At 42.9% G+C, this 25,598-nt stretch overlaps 2 protein-coding genes across 6 annotated transcripts in view; one reads left to right on the top strand and one right to left on the bottom strand.

Annotated features, from left to right (window-relative positions):
- The first annotated feature begins 333 nt into the window (after positions 1-333).
- On the top strand, positions 334-15,565 carry PCNX4 (pecanex 4). Of its 4 annotated transcripts, none has more exons than XM_033515218.1 (12): positions 334-458; positions 2,900-2,930; positions 3,586-4,312; positions 5,940-6,119; positions 6,208-6,722; positions 7,567-7,667; positions 7,814-7,936; positions 8,151-8,514; positions 10,981-11,084; positions 11,507-12,543; positions 13,036-13,222; positions 13,564-15,565. In XM_033515218.1, exons 3-12 carry the CDS (start codon positions 3,624-3,626, stop codon positions 13,813-13,815), a joined length of 3,552 nt encoding a protein of 1,183 aa, XP_033371109.1. In that variant the 5' UTR covers positions 334-458; positions 2,900-2,930; positions 3,586-3,623; the 3' UTR covers positions 13,816-15,565. The 4 variants fall into 4 exon arrangements, with proteins under 4 accessions (XP_033371109.1, XP_033371110.1, XP_015487379.1 ...); XM_015631893.3 differs by having other exon boundaries at positions 335-458; positions 2,900-2,952; XM_033515219.1 differs by lacking the exon at positions 5,940-6,119 and having other exon boundaries at positions 2,900-2,952.
- Positions 15,566-16,607: 1,042 nt separating this feature from the next.
- DHRS7 (dehydrogenase/reductase 7) overlaps positions 16,608-25,598 on the bottom strand; it is an 18,429-nt gene continuing 9,438 nt past the window's right edge. For both annotated transcript variants that reach the window (XM_015631221.1, XM_015631222.3), the window contains exons 3-7: positions 24,472-24,578; positions 23,921-24,160; positions 18,825-18,947; positions 17,196-17,411; positions 16,608-16,817 (exon numbers count right to left, since the gene is read on the bottom strand). In XM_015631221.1, coding sequence (XP_015486707.1) covers positions 16,782-16,817; positions 17,196-17,411; positions 18,825-18,947; positions 23,921-24,160; positions 24,472-24,578 — 722 coding nt within the window. In that variant the 3' untranslated portion in view covers positions 16,608-16,781. The remainder of the gene's footprint in view (positions 16,818-17,195; positions 17,412-18,824; positions 18,948-23,920; positions 24,161-24,471; positions 24,579-25,598) is intronic.

Raw genomic sequence — 25,598 nt, 5'->3', positions numbered from 1 at the left:
CATTGGAATGGGCTGTCCAGGGAAGCCGTGCAGTCCTGGCCACTGGAGGTGTTAAAGACCGGCTGGGCACTCAGCGCCATGGCCGGGCGGGCACGGTGTGTTCGGCCATGGGCTGGACCCGATGATGCCAGCGGTCTTTTCCATCCGGATCGACTCTGGGATGCCGCGGGGCCCTGGCTGCCGTGAGGGAGCGGGAACACCACGATCCCTCAGCGCTCCGGTACCGAGCCCGCCGAGGAGGCGCCGGAGCAGCCGCGGGCCCGCCGGAGCCATTTCCCGCAGGCAGCGCCTCCCCAGCGCCCGCCTCAGGCGGCCAAAATGGCGGCGGCGGCTGAGGGGCGGGAAAAAGGGGCGGGCAGAGAACGGAGCGCTCCGCCATCCTCCTCCTTCTCCTTCTCCAGCGCCGGCTCGGCCCCGTGCCCTGCCGGCCCCTGCCCCGCTCCGAGCCCGGGCCACAGGTAGGTGCAGTCCCCGCCGAGGCTCCTTGCCGCGGGTTTGCCCCCCGGCCCTTCCCCTCCGGAGACTGCAGAGGTGGTTTTGGTAGTCGCTTGGTGATGGGTGTTTTTATTTAGAAGAGGTGAGGGGAGGTTCGTGGGTGGGTGAGAAGCGTGCAGGCCCAGGTGGGAGCCCCTCTGATCAGGGGCAGAGGTGCTTCGGAGGAGGCGGCCGGCGACCCTTCCCAAAAGTGATGCCAGGATGCTCATCCCATATAACTGGATGGGGTGCGTTGTCCTAAAACGCTGTGACCCTGGTCTAGCTGGGGAATGAAGTCAACACTGCTGAGCAGGGGCTCCCAGCCTGTTCCTGGCTGGAAGCTGGCCTGCAGCACCGTGGGGTCTTTAGCCATGGATGTTTGTCCAGGGAATCTTTAACCAGCTGTGTGGGCATCTGGATTTGGTGGGACAGGGGATGCCACAGCCTCCCCTTCACCTCCCACCTGTTCCTCCAGCTTGGCTAGCAAGTGGTTTGTAACCCTTACTTATCCTCTCATGAAAACACCTGTAAGACCACCGAGGTAAGGATTTTTAAGCCCTATATGTTTCAGATGCTTAGGTGGCAGACAGCTGTACACATACTCTTGTTATCTGTTAAAAATAAAAGCAAACCGAACTCAGCTGATCCGACATCAGCCCACGTGAAGGTTGGTGTTCATTTAGACGAAAATTAGTGCTCTCCTGCCTGAATTTGTGGCAAGGTTTGCTTTGTTTCCCTTTGTAACAAACGAGGTTACTGCAGGGAAAACTTGTGAAGTGACTTTATGGTGTTAGAGCTCATTTTCCATCCTTGCTTCGATAGTATCCAAGTGGCACAGATCCCCCTGATGATGACAGACTGTTGTGCTAGGGGTTGTTTGGGTATCCAGGCAAGTTGTCAAAGTGGGGCCAGACCTGTATGTCAGGAATGTGTATTGAAGCCAGGTCCTGTAAACACTCACAAATGTGTGGAGCCTTGTTGCTAGGGCTTTGCACTGCAATAAGACATGGATGAGTCCGTCTTTGAAGTCCTGATGTGCTACCTGACTAGTTGGAAGCCAGGAGAACAGCAGAGGGAAGAGTTTCTATAGTTAGTGAACTTCAGCAAATAAATTCACCTCTTTTTATGGCTCATTTTGGAGCAGAGCCAAGTGGAACTATATTGTTTATGTACATAGATTCTTGTGTCTCACACAAAGATGCCTATTGTTTACACAGAAACTGTAAGAGGAATGTTTTGTTAACATTTGGTTAGCAATATAAACTGACAAACACAAATGCAGACTGGAACTTGAAACAAAAATAACCCTTCTCAGAGCAGAAAAACACAGCTGCCCAAAAATTGTTATTCAAGGAAAACTCTGCACCTATTGGTTCTATGTTTTCTTTTTAAACTCAGCTTCTGTCATTTCCATGCCTATAAATCTTCTACCGCATGTAACTATCCCAGCAACTTTAGCTCCACGCCCATGTATGCTCTAAACAGTGCTTATTTTTCTAAAAAAGATTGGCTGAATTGTGATATTTTATAATTACATTTGAAATTTGTTTTTAGTTGGGTGTGTCACAGTTACATTTTCAAATTCCTCAGCTGTCTGGGATGAATTCCCCTCTCCATTGTCAACATGTGTCTTTTCCATTAGTTCCAGTGGAACTGACTGCTGACTTCTCCTTACTTTCAAGAAATATTTAGTGGCTTGAAATAGTATGACCAAAAAACCTGTATTTTCAATATTTTATTAAAAGAAAAAAACATCCACAGCTTACATAAAGAGTAGTTACAGAGCCTGTGGGGTTCTCCTTTCCATGGGGGAGTGTATTGACTTAGTGACTGCAGAATGCAAATTTTCAGTCACAATAAGGCATAAAATCTCATTTGCACTGTTTCCAACTTCATTCCATAGTGACCAGCATCTATCAACACTCCAGTGACTGATACCTGTTTAAATAAATGGGGTGAATTGTTCTCAGAAGGGCTCAGAAATGTTTGGTATTGTAGAAAAAAGGGGATCACAGTAGTTTGAGGACTCTGTGACAGCCAAATGTTTAATTTTTAATGTCTCACCAGGGATGGCAATGGGTATTCATCACATTGTACGGGTCCAGTGGAAGAAAGTCAGAATTTCAGTCCTTCCACGTCTCCTAATGCACACCATCTCTTTTTTAGGATTATTATTAATGACATTGGCACTGCTTTTATGTGCTGTTTTTTTCACCCTATTACTTAGCTTGAGTATTTCTGCCTGTCACTCATAGATTCTTGCTTTCATGATTAGTAGCATAGAATTATATTTGAAAATCATAGTTACCACCTCATATTCATTGTTTGTACACTGCCTGATCCTCTCTAAATGAGTATTCAAACCTATTTCTATTTGATGGGTGATTGTAAATGTCTACAGGTATCTTTTTTTCCTTTCTTTCAGCTTTTTCCATTGGCACAAAGAAGAATATATGGTGATTCTGCTACAACTCACAAGTATTGTGTTTGTTTGGTTTTTTTTTTTTTTATTTTATGTTTTGGGAAGCAGAAAGTGAACTCTTTATTTTATGTTATAGTGAGATCCTGTCCTGCAGCTGGGCTGTGTAGGGAGGACAGTAACAGTGCTGATGTAGAAAACAATTTGTAATACTTCTACTTACATTCTTTATCATATTTATGTAGAAAAAGCTTTATTCCATAAAGCTTTGATTTTTCACAGGGCCCTCTGTGTGCTTGTGTCCCTGCACTTGTGTGGCTGTTCACTTGAAATCACAGACACAAGATACAGAGATCCTTAATGGGATTTGGTACTGGAGGTCTGAGGCAAGGTGTGATTGGAATCAGGTTGGGTGGGAAGAATGTCAGTTGTAGGAAGATATTCTGATGGGGAGATGGTTTTATCATCTCCAAGAATAGGTTATATATTTTTATTTGCAGCCTTCAGATGAAAGAGTGTGTTCACATTTTAAAATAGATGTTTGCTTAATAGTTGTATTCTGGGAAATTCTAAAGAGCAACATGTCAGAATTCCACTGTACTTGGTAAATAAAAAGAAGACCCAGGGATTCCCTGGGTTCTGAGTTCCAGAATCAGTAATGTGTCCATGTATTCCTTTCTGCTCTCTCACAGGAAAGATGATCCCCAGCCAGCATTCCTGAGCCACGAGGATGGGGCCAGATGTACCCCTGCTCAATGACTACAAGCAGGAGTTCTTCTTGAAGCGCTTCCCTCAGACTGTGCTGGGAGGTCCCCGGTTCAAATTAGGCTACTGTGCCCCTCCTTACATCTATGTGAACCAGATCATCCTTTTCCTGACACCATGGCTTTGGGGAGGAGTGGGAACACTCCTGTACCAGTTGGGAGTGATGAAGGACTTCTGCACCGCTGCGCTGTCGGGAGGACTCATGTTTGTTACTGCACTTGCTCTTCAGATGACAAACCTCTATGCAAAGCAGAAAACAGTGACAGTGGAAAGAATGCAAATCCAGAATACCCTGACAGATGAAGATGAGTTTGAATTTTCCAGCTGTGTAGGTTCAGAGACAGTAAAATTTATTATTCCTGGCAAGAAGTACATAATCAACACTGTATTCCATTCCCTTCTGGCAGGGGTGTTGTGTGGGCTGGGAACTTGGTATTTGCTGCCTAACAGAATAACCTTGTTATATAGCAACATTGGAGGAACTGTTGTGATCTTTGTGCTTGGATGGGTGACCATATGCATAGGAGAGTATTCATTAATCGTAAACACAGCCACCGAAACAGCCACTTTCCAAGCACTGGATACTTATGAAATCACTGCTCTGATGAGACCTTTCTACATTTTTGTCTTCATTGCAGTGGATCTTGCACACAGGTAAACGTAATAATGCATTTAGCCACTTAAAATGATGGTTACTCTGTGTATTTTTGATGGGAAAGGTTAAATTATTCATTTGAGGAAAATTTATCTTGAGATTCTAATCAACTATAGTAACTTCAAAGAAAGAAGATTGATGCATATATGATAAAAACAGGTTCTATGCTGTGTATAAAAAGGTTCTTAAATTTTTATAGCATTCCATGTAAACTAGGAAGAGCAGTTTGTAAGTAAGAGATAGGTAAAACTTCTACCACGTCATTTTTCATATTTTTGTATTTGAAGCATTTGCATCTATATCCTTTAAAGGATGTATTTTGAAAACACATGTTCCTGACGTGGAATCATATATCTAAACACTGCAAGCTTCAGGATTACTGGATTTGTGTCCAGATTTCATCCTGGAATACTTTCTAATTTAAGCTCTGTAAAGTGATAGCAGAGACTTTTATACAACAGGCAAGAACAAACAAACCAACCAACCAAACCCCACCTCTGAATTCGGTTTTAATGGCTAGATATGCAAATGGGAATATTGCTGTGGCTCTGTTATACAGATTTTGAACTTGGATTTTTAAATGCTTTTGCAATACAAAAGAGCTGTGTCAGTCTACAAATTTGAAGAGTCACATTTTTGTTTTTCAGAAGTGTCTTAGCTGGGATATTTGTAGTATCAGGCTCCTAAAACAAGATGCTTTTAGATTTACTCTCTGCATTCTTTCTCCCTACCAGGTGATATTTATAGCACTTTGTCACATGTACATATTTATGGTTGGGGTCCTTCAGATACCTGAAAAAAACAATGTCTGAATTTTGCACTGGGAGATGTCTTTGTTAATGATTTACCCTAATTGCCACTTCAGGTGAGGTATAAGAATTAGGCATGTGATCTTGCACTCCAAATTCAGAACTATTCTATTTCCTGAGGAGAAGGTTAAGACATTGTCAAAATTCCTGATAAAATTCCTCTGAGACTTGCTTACTTATTAAAAAGTAGAGGGAAACCAAGTATCTTGGCAGTCTACCACCTTTAACTGGTGAACTACATATGGGTTAGAATTTATGCAAATTTCTCATACTGATCTTTGTGTTTCTGCAGGAAGATAATGACACTTTTATGTAGAAATAAACTCTCTCTAGGAATATACAGTCTTATCTGTAGGTGTACAGGCAACATGCCAGTTCTTCCAGTGTTAAAGCTTAGAGCTTGGGCCTTGAAATTGCATATTTCTTTTGTGTTTCTGAAAAAAATACTTTACAATACTTTTGTGTAACACTTGAGGCCTTGGAGACTGTGGACATTTCTTTTTTGCACAAGTGTTTTTTCAGTGTATTATCACAACAGTAACAAAAATAATCAGGATAATTGCATCACTGTATTCATCTGAAAGCTTCAAATCTTTTAAATTAAAATTTTGTCTGTGTTCTGGTGTTCAAATTAATGTGTTATTGTCCCAAGCATAAATATATGTGCTTATTTTTCCTTTTAACAGATACTCATTAGGTTTTATAGCTTGAACGTGTAATGTTTTTACTTTGGGATTTGCTGTAGTAATTAAACAGGAAGTCTTCCTGTTTTATTTTTCCCTTCACAGAAGTCAAATCCATTTCTTCTTTTATCCAGGTTTGCTGTCAACGCACCCATTCTAGAACAGACAAACCAGATTTTGCACATCCTGTTTCTTTTTCTGCCATTCTTATGGGCAATGGGAATTCTGCCCCCGCTTGATGCACTTTTTCTCTGGGGAATGGAACAACTGTTGGAGTTTGGACTAGGAGGTTCACCTATGTCAAGTAACACAAAGTAAATGTTTATACAACTGTAAAATATATCAGTATTGTTTATAACCTTTTTCTTTTCAAGCAAATCTTCTTTATTTTCTCCTTCACAGGTTGTTAGTAATGTTTCTCATTTCTGCTGGAACAGCAATAGCATCGTATTTCATTCCCAGCCCCCTCGGTGTGATCCTCTTCATGACTGGATTTGGGTTCATACTGAGTCTTAACCTAAGCGAGATTGGGTTTGCCTTCAAACACACCATGATCAGCCATTTAGCCTCCAACAAATCCAAAAATACTCACAGAGGTCTTAGAATACAATTGGGGTGGCGGGAATTTATTTTCTATGTGACTGTGCTGACATTTGCTCTCACAGAAGCGAGCCTGCTGCATCAATTTGCAGGCTCCTCATCGCTTTCCCAAGCCAGTCCCCAGGCCATAGCAAGTTACATTCTGATCCTATTACTTGCAATTATGTGGATTCTTAGAGAGATTCAGAGAGTGTACTTGTTTGGAGTCTTCCGAAACCCCTTTTACCCAAAGGATGTCAGGACTGTGGCTGTGTTCATGGAGAAGCAAAGAAGGCTAATGAAAGTTGGTGTTGTCAGGAGGATTTTACTAACACTAGGTAGGAATACACCACTGTCTGTTGTTTGTTAGATGATGCTTGTAGGGAGTTTGAAACTCTAGAATTGCTGTATGTGCAAGATTCTGTGAATGAACCAAGGGAAACCAAGTGGCTGGAAGTACTTGATGTCTTATTAAATTGTGCCTTAAGGTCAAAGTTACTGGTCCAGCATATTTGAAAGTGATTAAATTTGAAAGTGATTTTATTTATTTTTTTTATAGGGGTGATCCTAAAAAATTGAGGCTTTTAAAAGCCCAGCTGAAAAAACAGGGCCTTTTAAAAGATTTTAGTTACAACTGCAGTACCCACTTTTGAAAAGATGTGCTTGGAAACAAAATGAGTCAAAAGTCTTCAAGCTGACTAAATATTTGGTTCTTAGAGCTTGCTAGTAAAGGGAAGAGCCTCCTTTCTGGTAGGTTAGAGACAAATGCATCTATTTTGAGGAAATAAAAATATAAATTATTTAAATTAATCAATTATTTAAATTATTTATTTAAATTATTACATTTCATAAAGAAGCATTTGTTTGGGAAAGTAGATTGATGACTGCTATTCCATGTTTATTTTTACTTATTTGAGTATTCTCTTGGAGAAACAAATAAAGGACAAAAGAACTAATAGCAAGTAAGAACAAAGCATTTATGTAAATGTTTGTTGTCCTGGGCCATTAGTGCAAATAAATTGTTCAATATCGTGGGAGTGTAATAGAAAGAAGTTTGTGATGATGAAGGGAAGGTTTCTCTTTTTATGCTAGGATTTCCATCTTGCAGTAAGACTGCTTACCTCTGTTGACTTTTGTTATGTTTTTAGAGGGAAACCAATGATTCTTTTATTTCAATTGCAGTGTCTCCGTTTGCTATGATAGCATTCCTGTCGCTTGACCATTCGCTACAAAACCTGCACTCTGTGTCTGTTTCCATTGGATTCACAAGGATATTTAGGATGGTAATTTGAATTTAAATATGTTAGCCTTAGAAATGCTCTTCTATGTGATTTGAGAACCTAGGTGACCTGGAAGAAATATTCCAGGTCATGTAAGCAGAAATAAATCGTTATATTTTTTAATGTATTCTAACATATCTCTATTTTAGGTCTGGCAGAATACAGAAAATGCCTTACTAGACATGGTGGTTGTATCAGCAGCGCAAATGTTGGTATTTAATCCAGACCTCTGGTGGAACAGGAGCCTTGACACAGGAATCAAACTCTTGCTGGTAATGGTCATAATGTAAAATTAAGCAGATAGTTGTCACCTGAAGTCTGTTTCCTTGCCCTCTCCTACTGGAGAATTACAGAGCCCAGGGCCGGGCAGATAGAAGCTAAAATGCTAAAATATATTCTACCACCAATGATAGTTACTGTCTTCAAATTACTGCAGCTGTGCTGTGCTACAGGCTACAAACCTCGTGCTTCCTGCCCCTGTGCCAGGTCGGTCTCCTGCGGGATCGGCTGTTCCAGTTCCTCTCCAAGCTGCACTTCGCCATCGCCATCCTCCTGACGTCGTGGACGGAGAAGAAGCAGCGGCGCAGATCCAGCGCCGCCCTGATCGCGCTCAACGTCGCCTTCTTCCCCGTCCTGCTGGCCCTGGTGGCCGTCTCGGCGCTGCTTTCCTCGCCCCTGCTGCCACTCTTCACCCTGCCCGTGTTCCTGGTGGGCTTCCCCCGGCCGCTGCGGAGCTGGCCGGGCCCCGTGGGCGGCAGCGCCTGCGTGTGCTCCGACACCGTGTACTACCGGCAGCTGGTGCCCAGCCTGGCCGCAGCGCTGCAGTCCGCGCTGGCGGCCGGCGGCCTGGGTATGTATGGACAGCGCTCGAAAATATTGCTGCCAAATATTTCAGGAAACGTGGTTTTGCTGGAGAACAGAAGAATCTGTGCTTGAAAACCACGTTTCACAGTGTGGGTTAAATCTGGGAAAAAGGGGTTGCTTTTGTCCTTCTTGTACAACCAATGATAGGACAAAGGGTAACAGCCACAAGTTGTACCAGGGTAGGTTCAGGTTGGATATTGGGAAATATTTTTTCATGGAACGGAGGGTTAAGCATTGGAATGGGCTCCCCAGGGAAGTGGTGGAGTCATCATCCCTGGGAACATTCAAGGAACAAGTATTGTAGCAGTTTGTGATATGGTTTCATGGGCATGGTGATGTTGTCAAAGACTGGGCTTGATGATCTAGTAGATCTTTTCCAGCTGATGATTCTAGGATGTCTACTTGTTACAAACCTGTAAAAAAGTAACTGTTTCATTACCTTTAAGGTGATACTAAATGGTGATGAAACAATATCAATTCTAATCTTTCTTTACTGAATAAAAAGAATGGAATGCATTGATCCCACCTAAGTGGAGGCAGTAAATTGGGTTCTTTCAGACATAAAGAAGGACATGTGTCAGACTGCTCTCTGTAGGTCTGTCTCTGCATCAATCCCATTACTCAGCATCCAGAAGGTGACTTTGCTAATTAGGCTGTGTTAATTGGTTATGGCGAATATTGACTGGATGTTTGTGAAATACATGACGTAGCCTGAGTAGCAGTAAACAGCTGAGAACAAACCTATTGATAAGATTTAATGTCATATCTTGTGCAGGGAGTTGGGGTAGGATTGTAGCAGCACTTGTGGGTTGACAGCCTGTGAAAGGCATCATGATGGGGTTATCACAGAATTGCAGAGACAGAGGTGAAGAAATGCCCAGTCTTTTTCCCAGCTGGAGACAGAGTAACTGTTTTAAAATTGCAAGGTCATTTTCTTGAGAAACAGCCTTTGTGTAACCCAAATAATCAAAAGATTGTAGCCCTCAGACAAGAGGCAAATATTTACATAAGCCTCTTAGAAAATGGCTTATGGCTGGAAAAAGTGGCCTAATATTTGAAGGCAGTGGAAGTTAACCTTAATCATGCTTTTCTGAAAAATATATCCAGGTGCTTTACTAGGAAACATGTGCTGCACTTTCATCACTGGTTAGAGAGGTACTAAATAAAACTAGGAAGTCTTTTTTCTCTAAAGAGGAATACTTCAGTTTGTCTACTGCATTAGTCCACCTCTATTTTATACATACCATAGATACATTTATTATTAGAACAGATATGTCATATACATGCTATTTTATATATATACATATTTCAATAGGGTTTTTTCCCCATTCCCATCATGATTGCAGTGGCATGTATGCCTCAGAATAAATAATTTAAAACACTAGTCTTGAGGGGCAAAAGTCTCTTCTTTAATGGGAAAATCTGTGAACTAATGTCTTGAAGCAAGAAAAACTGTGGTGTTCTCAGATGATTTCAAAAGGAAGTGGTACCAGTTTGTGTGTCACTAATTTAAACCCATAGTTTTTTCTGTGTAAAGGAGTTTTAGTAGCTTTAACAGCTAGCAAGAAAGGAATTAAAATCTTTGTAAAATGTTAGCAAGAAAATGCACTTCATTAGCTCAGTGGGATAGAAAAGGTTACTTAAATTTTAACTACAGCTTAATGGTTGGTTTCACTGATTTCATCTTACAACATTTTAAAACTAAAATTCTCTGGAAGTGAGTGGTCACCAGACATGAATGACAGCAGAAGCAGGTCATAAGCTGCCAGCAAATGTTGTGCTTAAGAATAGAACCATTGTGTTAGGAGGATTGACATTAGATTATATTTCAAATACAGTATAACCACCAGTTCTTTGGAAATTTGGCATTGCTCTTTTTATGACATAGGTAAAAAAGAGAAAAAGTGGGTTGGTTTTTTGGTGTTTTTTTTGAGTACTTATTTGCTGTTGCTCAGGATCTGATTTTCAAATTACAGTTCAGTTATATTTTTATTTCTCTGATAACAAATAAAAACCCCACAGCAAATTGGGCCGTTGGGAAACTCCTGTGCTGTATCATGATTCTTGAATGTATTCTCAGTAAAAAGTATTTTAGGTCCCCAGAGAACATCAGTGGGAACTGTGTGGTTGGAAATGCAGCCAGAAATGATCTTTAATCATGAAAGTCCTCTCTGCAAAGGGAATTGAAGGTGGAGTTGTTCACACCTGGTCTGGTGTGAATAATGTAGTCCTGCAGTTGTGTGAGTTTTCCCAACTTCCCACAGCTTTTTCAAAGCTGCAATTTCAGCCAGTTTCTTCAAGATTCCAAGGTGCTAGTAAGCCAGTGTGAACTGATTGTGATGTTGATGCAGAAATATTTTGTGTTTGCTGTTGAATCCTTTCATCAGCATGTAAAAAAAAAAGGTAATATGTAGTTTTTGTATTTTTTTGTTTGTTTGTTTTTTGTTCCTAGGTCTCTCTCTGCCTGGCTCACATTACTTGTGCCGCTTTCAGGACAGGCTGATGTGGATATTGGTGCTGGAAAAAGGCTTCACATACTGTGGTGTTAACATTAAGGTAATTGCATGCTGAGCATTGAGATGTTGATGTTTGGAAATCATGCAAACGTTTTGCTGTGTAACATTTCAGCAGTATAACTGATTTACATTTAATTTTCTAAGATGAGTGTTATACTAATTAATCTACTCATTTACATGAGTAGCAGATGTGAAATTTTTTATCATTTAGCTTGTGACACACTATCTTTGGTAATAAGATCTGCATCAGGGAAAGATTTATTTAAGACATTGATCAGTGCCTAATATTGGAGTGAGTGCTTTGTTATTGCTGTTATCTCTAGATAGATTTGTAGATTCAGTTGTGGAAGTACTGACAATCATCTTGTTCAGAATAGTTCTGTTACAAGTAAACAGCTTGCTAGCATTTAAAGTTACATCCTGGTGAAGACTAACAGGAAGCTGTTTTCATGTGTGCTTTAGGGACTAGAGCTGCAGGAAACATCCTGCCATGCTGCTGAAGCTCATAGAGTGGATGAAATTTTTGAAATGGCCTTTGAACATCAGGAGCACACAAGGATTCTGTCTCCCAATCCCCATTTTGGACACATCCTGACTCCCTGTACTGTTGTTCCTGTGCGGCTGTATTCTGATGCCAGGAATGTGTTATCTGGAATAATTGATTCCCATGAGAATCTAAAGCACCTGAAAGATGATTTTGTTAAAGTGCTTGTGTGGATGCTTGTCCAGTATTGTTATAAAAAATCAAAGACATGGGAAAGCCCAGGCAGTGCCAGCAAGAACAAACAAGGATCATTTCCAGAAAATCAGCATAGCAGTGCAGTGAAAGGACCCAGAGCTCTGAGGGAAGAAGACAGCTTTAGCATTGATACAGCAGAGGACTGGACTGATGATAGTGACATTTTTGATTTTGAACCCAGTAGCAGAACAAGAGACAGAAAAGACCTTGGGCAGTTGGGACTGACACCAAAAGTGCACCTGTCTATTCCAGGGTCTGTAGAAACACAGAGCCAAGATTTCCTACAAGAAATGTCGCCAGAAGATAAATTAAACAGGGCTGTGGTGTTTGGGCTGCCTGCTGTGGACAGAGGGAAACAGCCAGAAGTTTTACCTCGTGTAGAATTTAGTTGCTCTTACTCAGAGCTGCTGAGCATCCCTGAAGACTGGAGAACAGCACCAGTGCCTTCTTCCAAAGTCAGTGAAATGAGGCAGAGGTTTCCAGAGGAATGGTACCACTTTGTTTTGAGCCAACTGGACTTTTTTCATCTGAAAGAGAAGCCTCCCAGTTTACTCACAGACCTTATGAAAGATAAAGCTTTGAAAGACCTGTACATCCATGGGGTGCTGTCGTGTTGCTTTGGTCTGTTTGGCCTGGATAACGCCGTGCCTGCCCCTCGCCACGTGTTCAGGGCGTACACTGGTGGCATTCCCTGGTCTGCTGGCTTGGACTGGCTAACAGGCAAACCAGAGCTCTTCCAGCTGGCATTAAAAGCATTCAGGTAAAAGAAAATAATTCCTGAGATTAGAAAAATTATGTAGTGACGTGTCACTTCAGTAATGTTTGGTAAACTAATATAGTTTAAATTTATTTGTAGGTTTTTCCTACAAAGATACTGCCTGTGAGTCCAGGCAGTGAAGCCTGTGGTAGGGAGTTTTCTTCTTTCTTCTCTTCTCCACAGCAGCTGCCTCCAATCTGCTGTGTTAAGTGGGGAAAAACAACCTATTTTCATTGTCCCCAGATCTCAGCAGCTGTGCTGGATTTAGATATTTGGCACTATCGGTTATCAGGCAGTGGGGAAGTGTTGGAGGTGAATAGGAGATGTTTAAGCTGATGTGGTTTACATGTGGGTGAGCTAAAAGCGTAGCCAGACTGACTGGCAGTGACTCAGCTGACAGAGTTGGTGAGCCTCTCCACCCTCTGTGGCCTGAAGAGCCTTTCTCCCTCCTGTCTGTGCTGCACAATTGACTCTGTGATGTTCTGCATCTTCCAGGTACACTTTTAAACTTATGCTGGACAAAGCCAGCCTGGGCCCAGTAGAGAACTTCGAAGAGCTGGTGAGTTACCTGGAGGAGTACGAAAGCGATTGGTACATTGGGCTGGTGTCAGACCTGGAGTGGCAGCAAGCAGTTCTGCAGGAAAAGCCATACCTGTTCTCACTGGGGCATGACCCAAGCATGGTAAGGAGAAAAATTACTAGGTCAAAGCTTGGTTTTCTTTTTCACTGTCCTTTTTTACTCCTTGTAATTGTGTTCTTAAACATGAAGGCTCTGCAAGCTTGTTTTGAAGTGGAACTGGCACCACTACTATTGAAACTCCACTGCACTCTTCTTCAGATGCAGCAATATTTCCTGCTTATATTCCAGTGGAAGCATTGAACTGAGGGGACTGGTTTATACTTTGCTGTGTTTCAAGTTTTCACAGAGTGTAGCCCAAAGCTTCACTCAGTGCTTTGGAACCGAAATGCTCTTGTCTATTCTCACAGAATGTACTGGACAACTCCATCTGTTTGTTGTTGTAGGGAATTTACACGGGCCGAGTCCTCACTCTGCAGGAGTTGTTAGTCCAGGTGGGAAAGCTCAACGCTGAAGCTGTGCGAGGTCAGTGGGCCAACCTGTCCTGGGAGCTGCTCTATGCCACCAACGATGACGAGGAGCGCTACAGCATCCAGGCACACCCGGCCCTGCTGCGCAACCTGACCGTGCAGGCAGCCGACCCTCCCCTGGGCTACCCCGTGTACTCCTCGCAGCTCCTGCAGCTGCCTCTCTTCTAGGCTGCCCTTTTTTCAATTATGGCTGTTACTGGTTTGTATTTTCCCTCTCCATGTTGGGAATCAAATGTCTGTGCTCCCTCCTGCGCTACAGATCTGGTGTTGCTCTCAGGGTGGTGGTGCCAGGCCAGCGCACGTCCTCAGCACAGAGATGGTGCTGGCCAGAACCTTCAGCAGGAAGGAAGTTGGGGGCTGGTTTCTGGCTGCCAGAACACAAAACACCATTGCCTGTGTGGCTGATGAGTCACATGCTGAAATTCTCCAGTTTAGAGAAGAGCAACATAATTCTGATCATTATCATCAACATAATTCTGATCATTAGCTATTTTTGGTGCATTCTGATTTATTTTTACTTTTTTATTTTTTTGTTTTTTCCTTGGACAGGTGACTTGCACTGCCAGTCAGGTTACAGCTCCTTGTAATATTGTCAGCCTCTGAGTTGACAGCTGAAGTGTACATAGAACTATTTATATAATTTTTTTTTATTCTGGCCTTATTATATTGGACTGAGTTCAGTTCTAGCATTTGTTATATGACTTTCACTGATCTTCTTTATGTGTAAGTTATCAGCCTTGCTTTAACTAAAGTAAATTGTAAGGGACAATTTTTACTGAAGTACCTGTTTTGGTAAAAAGAATTTATATAAACCAGTGTGCACTCTGACACATTGATAGCCAGGGTGATTTTACTGATGAAAGAAGTAAATGTATGTAATTAGGGGACAGAGAAAATTTTAAGAACAAATGGTATGATTTCATCTCCTTCTTCCAGTATCCATATATATGATATATATTATGTATATCTATATGTTGTTACTTGCAACCTCTGTCCACTTCCCTAACCAGTCTTCCACAAATGCAGTGAGAGTTTGATGATGGAGGGGTGGTGAAAATCCAGCTGTTTGTGCCAGTAGTAATTTGGTTTTTTTTATTCTCAATACAGGCTGGAACAGACTCAGGCAGCCAGTTTGTAATGTTACATGTCACCTTAAAAACAGGTCCAGTTTCCAGTGGCTCATTTATCCTGTTCACTACCACCACTCTTAGCACAAAACTGCATTTTCTCAGCAGGTCAGTGGTTACACTGCAGACAAATGCTAAGCAGGGAGTAAGTAATTGTATTTCCTAATCCTACAGAACCAGTTTAAATCAGAACTGCTCCCTAACTGAAGCAGTACTGGTTTGGAACACCCAGCCTTGTCTGATTCCAAGCACGTTTATTACTTCTTACCTTTAAGACCTTTTGTCTCAGATGAAATTTGCCACAGAACTAAATACTTGGCTGCTGGCTGTTCCTTTTGATAGTGGTCAGAAATTGTTCTTAAAAACTATGCAAGTGGTGTAGTGGATTTCCAGACAGGTTGGTGCCATGCTGCACCTGGAAATACAGAGCCAAGGAAGAGATGTGGAAGGGACTTACAGAGAGCACCTATTTCAGCTCCCTCTCATGAGGAACTGACCTGGCAAATGTTTACTCTGATTTAAAACTTCCAAGGTGAGGAGTGTCATGAACTCCTCAAGTAGTTCACTCCACTTCTTTTCTACTCTTGCAGCAGCTGAAAAGTTGAAGTTATTTCCTAAATCTAATTAACCCTCCCTTGCCTCATTGTAAATCTTTTACTTCTTGTCTTCCGTATGGTCTCAGAAAATTTAATTATCTTTTTTGTAGCAGTCCTTACTCAAAGATGGCTGTAATTTCTGCCCTCATCCTTTGTCTTTTTTAAACTAAATAAACCAGTTGAGAAAAAATTGAAGAGAGCTGTGATCCTTTTCCCTTCCTTTCTCTGGGTTGTCTCCATCTGGTCCCCAGCCTTGAGGAGAGTTGCTGATAACTGGGCCCAGTGTTCCAGCAGAGATCCTGATTGGCACCAGATGGAGCAGCACAATTAGTGCCGGGCACAGTTCCTGCTGGAGCACAGGAATGTGGAGCTGGGCTCTGCTGCCCTGCCAGATCCTGTCCCCTGCTGTCACAGGCAGCCTGTCACACACCCCACTCACTGCTCACAGAGCCCCTTGGTACAGCCCAGGGTGGGCACAGCCCTGAGACCCTGAGTCACAGTGACCTCACTTTAGCCTGTCTGCATTCTGCTTTTGGCAGAAACAGCAGTTAAAGCTTCTTGTTCTGTCCCACAAATCTGTGCAGCTGGGTGCCCCTGTTCAGCTGTTGGTTTCTTTGTGTGCTCTTAAGCCACAGTCTGTTTGGGTTGGAACATTTCTTTGATTTATCTGGAATTCAGGAATTGGAGCACCTTCAACCCTGGCCTTGTCTGTGTTCACCCACTGCTATTGGGATTACTGGTGGCATCCTGGAACTGCACTCAGCAATGGGACTGAGCTTGGGAGCCACTGTTAGCCCATGTCACCCCTGAACTGCTGTTTTCTCACCAGGTGTGTGCAGAGCTTTATTTAATTCTTCCCAACAGCTCCTTGCTTTAGATTGTGACCTTGATCACACACAGGGAAGTGCAAGGACAGCAGAGCTGCAAAAGGGGCCAGAGGGTAAATCCTGTTGTGTCAGAAATGAAGGGATTCAGCCTTGAACACACATTTTGCTCAAGGAACACATCCCAAGCACAGACCAGACACCCTTGCCCTCTATACCACACCCTCCTACTTGTGGGGGTCTTTTTAATGAACATGAATTAGGAATGAAAGTGAAGGAAACAGGATTCTGGGGTCTATAATTTTAGGCTGCTGATCAGGTATTTGCCTGTGTCAGAGCAGCAGCCCAGCCTCTCGTGTCTCAGTTCTTGTAAGCTTAAAAATTCAGCCTGTGGGAGTTTGGCATGAAACAGGTGTGTTTAGAAAGAGATTTTTATTTAGTCAAGTGTGTCATCAGCTCAATAGATCTGTCAAGTTACAGGATGACAAAGACATAACAAAACCAAAAAAAAGCTGTTTGTAGTCACGCAATATGAAAAGTTTCTCAGCCTTAGCACAAGTACAGCAGGATTTTGTGCACGCTCCTCCTTACTTCTTCTTCCTTGAGTAAGAGGCATCAGCATCCTGGAGGGAGAGGACATTAAATCAGTATTTCCCCACCCAGCTTTCTGCTGTGTTAAAAACAACACTGTGAGTGAAAGACCTGCTTTGAAACAGCTTGTCACCATGGGCAGTTACAGTGTGAAAGCACTGAGTTTTAAGCTACATCTGCCACCCTTACATTTGTATTTCCTATTCTTGCAGTACTTCAAGATGAGAGGGGTTTTTTGTACCAAAAGAATAAATAGCATCTCCCAGGGAACGCTGCAGGAACAGAGCACTGCCCTGCACATCAGGGCACTGAGCGAGGAGCAACGCAACCCCAACATTCCCACAGCAGGAGAGAATGGCAGCAGAGTGAAACAAGCGAGCAGGACAGAGAGGGGCACGCTGCACACTCACAATTCCGCTCTTGAAGTTCTGTATCCTCCTCTTGCCCATCCTGTTCATGAGCCACCAGGCCCAGGTGGGTGCGTACTGCCACAGGTAGCACACGGCCAGGTAGGGGTGGTCGCTGATCCAGGCCTCCTTCACGTCGTTGGCCACGCTCACCAGGGTGAGCCGGGCACAGCGGTCTGTGGGCATCTTGTGGGACTGGTCCCCGCTGTTCTCGATGGACTGAGGGGAGCACAGAGCAGGGAGGGGTTAGAACTGCATCCCTGGGAGTGACAGAGGCAGGGAAAGGGCCTTGATCCGTGTGCCAGACACACTCCTCCAGTTTCCCCACAAGAAGAACTCACCAAAGACTGGGGCAGAGGAACCCATCCCTCTGGTTTGCAGTGTGGGAACACTTTCCGCCTTCCTTTGGCTCAAATAAAGCACCCTCTTAATTAATGCCTCTATTGAGGGATCAAAGGTTAAAAAAAATGGATCTCCAAGCTCCGAGCAGGGCTTCCACTTGATGGGGATTATTGAACAAGCTCCCCCTCTGCAGCTCTGAGGAACGAGAACTCCCCAGCTCCCAGCTGTGCCTGCCCCATTCCACACTATAAGTTACTCAAGTAGCCAAGTTAGTAGGCCAGGTCACATTCCCTGTTAAGTTAAATATTCCTGCTAGTTCTTTCCATCTCAACCAAGAGAAAAGCAGCCAGCTGCTTTGGAGCAGGGGCATCAACCTGAGGTCTTGTCCCTGTGTATCATTTTAGTGAACATAAACCAACATAAACCACAGCCCTGTGAACTTGTGCATATTTCACTCCAGCAGTAACAGGCCGCTCTAGCAATCTGTCCTGTTTCACAAGGCAAAAGCAGTTCTGGTCTAGATTTGCTCCTCCTCCCTGGTCTTCTGCCACACCAAAATCTGAGGAATGTGTTTTGCAACTTTCACCATTGTTCAGAAAGTACATATTTTCTTTCACGCAAGTCAGAAGTCTTGCAACGCAAAAATCATTCCAGAGTTCGATTCAACAATGAGAGATCCCCTCCTCCTCACTGGTGGGTCATCCTGAGCTTCAAATCGATTGAATTTGGGGCAGATTACAGTTTGATGCATCACAGTAGCAATTTTTGCCAGCTGCTTTGTCAGACAGCCTTTACTAAAAGCCATTGTTCAGTTGGAAGGTTTTGCTTCTCCTCCTGGAACAATCCCTAACAGGAAAGGAATGCACAGCTCATGTCAGCTGAGCCAGGGCTGTGCCAGCAGCAGCGTCACCCACCAGGGCACAGCGTGACCAGGGCAAACAAAACCCTACCTGTGCAGCAAGGACAGCACTCCCCAGGCACAGCTGTGTCCAGAAAATCCTGGCTTCCCCCCAAAAATAACTGCAGCACAGTGGCTGGACAGTACATTTTACTAGATTTGGGTTGTTTGTGTTGGAAGAGACAAGGAATAGCAATTATCAAACTCAATTTTCATTTGATACCACAAGAATTACAAAAGTATACACAATTCTGCACCGCTCAGAGCATTTCTTGGGAAGAAGGCGAGGTCAGTGCTTGCAAGGAGGACAAAACCAGACAAAAGTACCCCATGAAAGGATCATTGGCCCCACAGCAAAAGTTGGGTTTGTCATGACAGAACTGAGTCCTTACCTTTGCAAGATTCTCAGTGAAGACATTCTGGATGATCTGGGACTGCACAGGCCCTGGGCAGATTTGGATAACGCTTATCTCAGGGTAGTCAGTCAGCTCAGTCCGCAGAGAATTAAAGAATCCCTGGAAGACAAAAATATAGTGAAATCTTCCCCTCCCATGTTTTTTGCAAGGTTTAGCTGATGACATATTTTCATACAAATTTATACTTTAAAGATAACAAGATTCCACTACAAGCAATCCCTACTACTTTCTTTGATTTTTTCATGATCAATGGCTAATTTAGCATTTTATCTGCAGTTACAAACATTGATACATAAACCAGGGAGGAATCTATCCTCATCTTACCAAACACACAATAATTTCTCTATACTACAGCCAGATTCTGCTGACCCTGCAATGAGGACAAGTCTTGCTGTTTGGCAGTGGAAATGCCACCAATCCTAAGAAGTGCAATATCATGGAAATTACCTTTTGCAGGTCAATTGCTGTTTGGGGTGACAATAGAGTTTACACAGTTTCTGTGAAGTAAGTGGCACAGGTTTATGTAAAAAAAGGAAGAAAATTTTCAGCATAGCAAAGTCAAAAATTCACCCTGACACTTCAGGGGGTTCATTTGCAGCACTGAATCTGCTACAGTTTGAAATTGGCATCCACATAGATACAAATCTTATTTCAGCTCAGGAATATGCTGCCAGTGTATCCAAGTTAAACCAAAATTTAAAAAATTGTGAGTACTTCTTTTCTTTAAGCTAAGAGCATACAAGGTTTTCTGAATCTCTGTAGCAATTCACATTTAGACGGCAACCATAATGAGAAATGTGGCCAATTCAGAAGGGTGCATTCCACCAAAGCTGCTGGCCAAGCTCTGTGGAGGATGATTTAACCAACCCCATTGTGTCTTATCTTTGACCTGGCTACCAACAGTCCCCTGTATTTATTCCAGCACGTAATTTTGTGTCACAGCAGAGATACAGAGTGAGCACAGGCTGATAAACTTCTCCCACTGTAGTAAAATTTTATCACTTTACTGCCATCCAGCTTGGGAGGAGGGCTGGCTGACTCAGAGCTCTTCCCTGAGCTGCAACACAGATTAAACCAGTCAGATATGAGCTGTGGTGACACAGAACCAGCAGCTGGGACAAGCCACCGAGGCTCAGCAAGGAGCAGCACACTCTGACCAGGAACAGGGGCTCCAATTTCCCAGTTGCTGGTGGCTAATTTGCAGCTTGGTTCCCTAAAAACACTGAGTATGAATTTAAAGCAGTAACTGCAGCCCCCAGATGTGGGGCTGAATCTTCACAGCATGTGAGCAAAGCCTGGAGAGGACTAAGTTCTAACACTGGACACTCATGTGCCCAGAAATCTGCTCCTGCACAGATGGGAATCTGCTCCTGGACACCCAGTTGTTTTGGTCTAAAAAGCCAGGCTCTCCCCTGGCCCCTCCACCCTGGTGTGCACAAACAGGGCTGTGGTTTAGCCACCACTCCAGGCTAATGCTACATCCCAACCTGCCCTTTCCTCATCCCCTTCCTTCCCTGAGGGGCCCCGAGCCCATTCTTTCAGAAAAGCCCCCAAACCCCCAGGATGTGCAGCCCTGACACAAAGGTGGTGCCCTCAGTCCAGCTGAGGATAAAATCACACATAAAAAGACACAGAGTCCCACTTGCCCAGCACTCCCTGTCCATTTGAGATGAGGAACAGAACTGGCTCCCATTTTGCCTGAAGGGAACACACTCAAGATGCACTTCCAGGAGTTGAGGAGGTAGAAGGGCATGTGTCTGGGAATACTGTGATTGGAGGGAAGCCAGACTAAGGCTCAGTCAGTTTAAAGCTCCTACACCTGCTCAGCTGCTGGGAGGCTCCTGAGATCCAAGCTGTACCTAAAACTGGGCACTTGAGCAGCCACACAAAGGCCCACAGCAGCAGGCAGCTCTGTGGGCACTGTCAAAGCCAGGGTGATTCCATTAAAGGCTGCAAACATGAAATGCAAGTAGCCAGAGATGCCAGCAAGCTCCTGTTCCTGCTCTGCAGCCATTCTGCTGTCCCACATCCTTCCCTCGTGCTGCATCTCCAAGGTTTTACACCAGAGAAGAGGCACGGCCTTCACCAGCAACTCAGGAGGGCCAGGACACTCAGCCACCCTAAATCCTGGCTGATACACACTGACAAGGGCCTCTTGAAATACAGAATCTTACATAGGCTCAGTCCTCTCTGGAGGCTCTGTGTGCAGCATGCACATGTTTTCTAATTCCAGCACTTAACCTTGATATTCAAAGGTAGCTGGTATGAAATTCCTCTACTTCCTCCCAGAAGTGAAGCTTTAAATTCCTCAGCAAGAAAAAGAAGTGCTTTTACTTATTGAAATTCAGGCAGGGACAGACCCAGATTTGGGAGCAGTAAAGGAACTCCAGCACAAGAGGAACAACTGGAGTGTTTCCACCAAGCCCAGACTGAAGCCAGCTCTGACATTCAGGCAGAGTGTGTGGGACAGGAACTTCTTTTAGCCACCTCTGGCTCTGTCCAGCTTAGTGACCAAATCCTAGAAGCTGCTGAACAAGGCAAGGCTGTAACAAATGCTACCCTGACAGAGATATTTAGAAATTCCATTAATGACCAGACACTGAACAAAGAAAGGAGCTGTTGCTGCTCAATCCATGTGCTTCTTAAACAAGTTCCTGATGAAGGAACATTTTGAAGGCCAGCATTCCTGATCCACTCCCCATGCCATCAATTAGATGAATTGTGAGTGGGTGAATGGTGCATGATCTCCATGAGCATCATCCCTCCAGGAGGGAAACAGCACCAGGCAGATGCAGACTGCCATGGGCTTGACTCATGCTCTTACAGCACTCCCAGCACTGAAATAAAGGGTAATTTCATCAGTAGAACATTGTTCTGAAGAATTCCAGTTGGCATGAATCAAAGCATGATTGTTCCAAGAGTAGATTCTAATTCCAGGCAGAATTCCTTCCTTCCTCCTACAACTGCCATTTAAAGGAATTAAAAACAAAAACAAACAAAAAAGAAAACCAAAAAAGGAAAAAAACAACCAAACAACAACAACAAAAAAAACCCCAACAACAAAAAACCCACAAGCAAAAGGGAGGACTTTCTCAAAAAAAGGTGTAACTAAGTTTGCAGCATTAAGTGTGTCAGTTGTGATAGACACCAAGACATGAATTAAAAAAAAAACAGAACAAAAGCAGAACAAGCCAAAACCCACAACAGGTGATTCCATGTCAGATGGGCTCACACATTTCATAACTGGTGGCCAAAACACAACCTTCAAGAAGATCTTTTAGAATACAGGTGGATACGTGCTGGGAAACCTGAACAAGAAAAACACCTCTTTTTGCTTTGGCTTATTTTCCCTCTCTCCTCTTCCTGTTTCTTCTTGGTCACCATCAGAAATGGACTACAGGGTTACCTAAGGAGGGCTGACATTCTTATGGAATTCTTATTCTTATCCCATTCTTATGGAATTCCTTTATGTAAACTGCACTGGTGAAATTTTTTATTTCAAAAAAGCTTTTCCTAGTTTTTGGAGGCTTCATGCTCACATCTAGCCATAACTCCAGACCTTGAGAGTCAAAGACTCTCAAGGCAGAGTATTTCCAAAATCAATACTGCAAGACATGTTTCAACACCTGCAATTAGTGCTTGTAGAAATACTGTGAAAGAAACAAGGAAGGAGGTTTGGAATCTGGCCTGGTTATTGAGCAGAGGTAGAAGCTAATAAATATTGAAGCAGTTCCCCCAGCTTATTTTAATTAATTTTAGTAAACTATCTCTTTAAAGCTTTGTCTGTGCTCTCCATCTTAACATGCAGTTCAGAATTCTGAGTATTTTTAAAGCAACACGTGAATTCCTTGTGCTCTGCAATTAATTATCTGTGCTTAGTCCAAATGCACCACACCCAAAGATAATTCAACCGAAAGAACATTTAATAAATAAAGGAGCATGAAGGGAACTCAGGCTTCTGCTCATTGCATTCTTCTAATTTAAATCTACCAGGCTTAACCCAAATGCTGGCCTGTAATGGGCAATTCCAGCATTGCCACTCCAATGAAGAGCAGCAGATCTCTCCCCATCACTAAATGGAATTTTTTTAGCAGAGATCTGTCACCATATTCTACATCTTCATCTTTTCAAGAGGCTTTGCAGTGACAGCCACTTGTTACATTTTTGCTGTTGCTGGTCAAATTTCCAAAAGGATATTGACCCCTTGGCTTCAGCAGTTTGTTCTGCTCATGAGCTGAACTGCAGCAGGGAGTAAGAAGATGCCAGTTTTTAAACCATCACTGAGCACAGCTGAAGTTTGTTTTACTGAGATCAAAATGTACATTACCAGGAGGCCAAACAGTGGTGAAAGACAAATATGTCCAAACAAATTTACTAGTTAAACAAGTGATTCCTCAATGATACAGGCAGAAACTTTTCTGAGCTCCTCTTTTACATTTTTCTACTCAAGTGACACTGCTTTCAAAAACTTTTTCTAGGCAATGATGAGTGCTAAGTGTTAGACAGAAGATAACTTCCTATGGCACTGTGAGCTGCCAGTTCTTCACACCACAGAAAGACACAACTCTTGGGAAGAGTCATTCAGCTGTTCCCAGATGGATCATTGAGGAATTCTCATTTCTCTGAGTAGTCTGCCTTACCACTCACTGTTCTCACTTCACTGTCCCAAAGATTTCCTCAAGTCTTAAAACTCTCACCAGTGACTCTCCCTAAATGAATTGAGAACATCAGGGCTCTATATGCAACTGAATAATCTTCTCATTGAGGTATTCCCTCATCTGAAGACCAAAGGCTGAGGTTTTGTGGTTCACACTGGAATTTAACCACGTAGTGATTAGAACCAACCAAGCTGGCACTTGAATCCTAGTCAGAAAAAAAAAACTCTAGAGTGGGAGCTATTTCACATTTCAGAGCAAATTAATTCTGAAGGACTTTCAATACCTGAGGATGTTGCATATGCTGTGTGAAATTTCAGCTGAGACTCGTGTTTCCTGCACAGAGCAAAGCCCTCAGCTACAGCACTGGTACTGCTCCACTTAATTAACTTCTTTAACTGGCAGGCTGTAGCTCACCTGCAGAGCGTGCTTGCTGGCACAGTAGCCGGTGGCAAGAGGAGCTCCCATGATGCCCATCACACTGCTCACAGTGACAATCTTCCCTTTCTTCCTCTGGATCATGTGGTTCAGGACATACTTTGTCAGCGAGATGGTGCCCAGGTAGTTGAGCTCGATGATGGCGTTGTAAACATCCAGGTTTGTGTCCACGAACAAGGAGCGTTGTGAGCGCCCACCATTGTTGACCAAAACATCAATCTCGGGAAAGATACAAAGATAAATTAATATAAAAACAATCTCCTTTAATATTTGTGCTTCTTCAGGCAATTCAGTGAGTGTTTAGTCCTTGGGAAGGTCCAGCAATAATTTGTTGGTTGCTGAAAACCAGAAGCAAGCAACAGAAGGGATAAAAATTCAAGTACTCTTGAGCAAGTTTAATACTGAAACTGAAGGAAGATGTAGACACTGCTGAATTTACCATGCAGTAAAATAGAAGTGAAATATGAACATAAATGCAGGTCTAGGAGACAAAGAAAAAAGAGGAGTTTAACCCCAGAAGCACATCTTACCTTGCCAAAATGCTTGAGCACACTGTTGGTTGCAGCTTCGTGAGAGGATCTGTCAGTCAAGTCGAGACGCAGAACAAGGATATCATTTTCACTCAAGCTGCTAATCTCTAAAAAACAACCATAAAGGGAATGGGGGCTGATAAGATTCCCAGCATCAGAACTGTGGGAAACATAATGTGCTTTTAAACACCACATTTTCACAAAGAAGACATCGAGAAATCATAACATCAAGTTGGAAATAAAACACTTGCTTTGTTTCCATTTTGACCCCCAAAGAGAATCTATTTTTAATCTGTTCCTACCAAGTGTTTTTCTCATTATGTTTTTGGATGTGAAAAGCCTGACTTTATTAAGCAGGCTTTGTAGCAGAATACAGAAGTTTCACTTCTCCAAATAAATTGCAATAGTTAGGAGTAAAATCCAACTTGTAACCTTTCAGGGAGAGATTCAGAAGCACATTGGGAGCCCTGACACTTTGCTAGGATTTCAAGCATGTTTATTCCTGACAACAGGACTCATACAATTCACACCCAAAACACAGCATACACACCTGAGTAGCCATGAGGCAAAGTCTATAGAAGCTGAATTATTGGGGCCTTTTTGGGAGGGGGTAAAAGGCTTTTGGTTAACTGACAGCTTTTAACATATCCATGCCCTGAAATAAAAGTCAGCTGCCATCAAGCTCCAGCCTTTTTGTCGTGCTTTTCCCCCACTGTCTCTTCAGAAACAAATGACCTTTTCCATAGAAGGCATTTCTTGAGCAGTGATTTGTTACCCTGGGGTTTTGGGGTAGATGACTCACATAAACAAAATCTTCATCATTTCTAGCCTTTTTTTAAACTACATCTAACAAGATTTTTTTACATTATTTATATCAGTTTGTTAGTGCTATTTTTTTTTCCTAAATTGATTCCTAGCCATATCTAAGTGTGGTTGCTCCCCTTTAAGCAGCTGCCCTCTTCAGAGAGACTCAGGTTTTGACTTTTTAATTACTACTTCTTGCAAATACAGGGAAAGTTGAACTTTGTCTTAACAGTGATATAGAAATAAAGAGGTTACTTAAACCCACCAGTTGCCTCTGTTCAAAGGCCATTAGTATTTAAGCCACTGGTTAAAATAAACCCAAC

The sequence above is a fragment of the Parus major genome, chromosome 5, assembly GCF_001522545.3.
Source record: "Parus major isolate Abel chromosome 5, Parus_major1.1, whole genome shotgun sequence".
NCBI classification, from domain to species: domain Eukaryota; kingdom Metazoa; phylum Chordata; class Aves; order Passeriformes; family Paridae; genus Parus; species Parus major.
This window is presented reverse-complemented; position numbering and strand designations above follow the sequence as displayed.

What these genes read in the sequence shown, in the direction of transcription:
- PCNX4 (XM_033515218.1), top strand. Translation starts at nt 3,624, where the DNA reads ATGGGGCCAGATGTACCCCTGCTCAATGACTACAAGCAGGAGTTCTTC. An exon ending in GCAGTGGATCTTGCACACAG is followed by an intron (nt 4,313 to 5,939) that starts GTAAACGTAATA and finishes TCTTTTATCCAG; the next exon opens with GTTTGCTGTCAACGCACCCA. An exon ending in CCTATGTCAAGTAACACAAA is followed by an intron (nt 6,120 to 6,207) that starts GTAAATGTTTAT and finishes TCTCCTTCACAG; the next exon opens with GTTGTTAGTAATGTTTCTCA.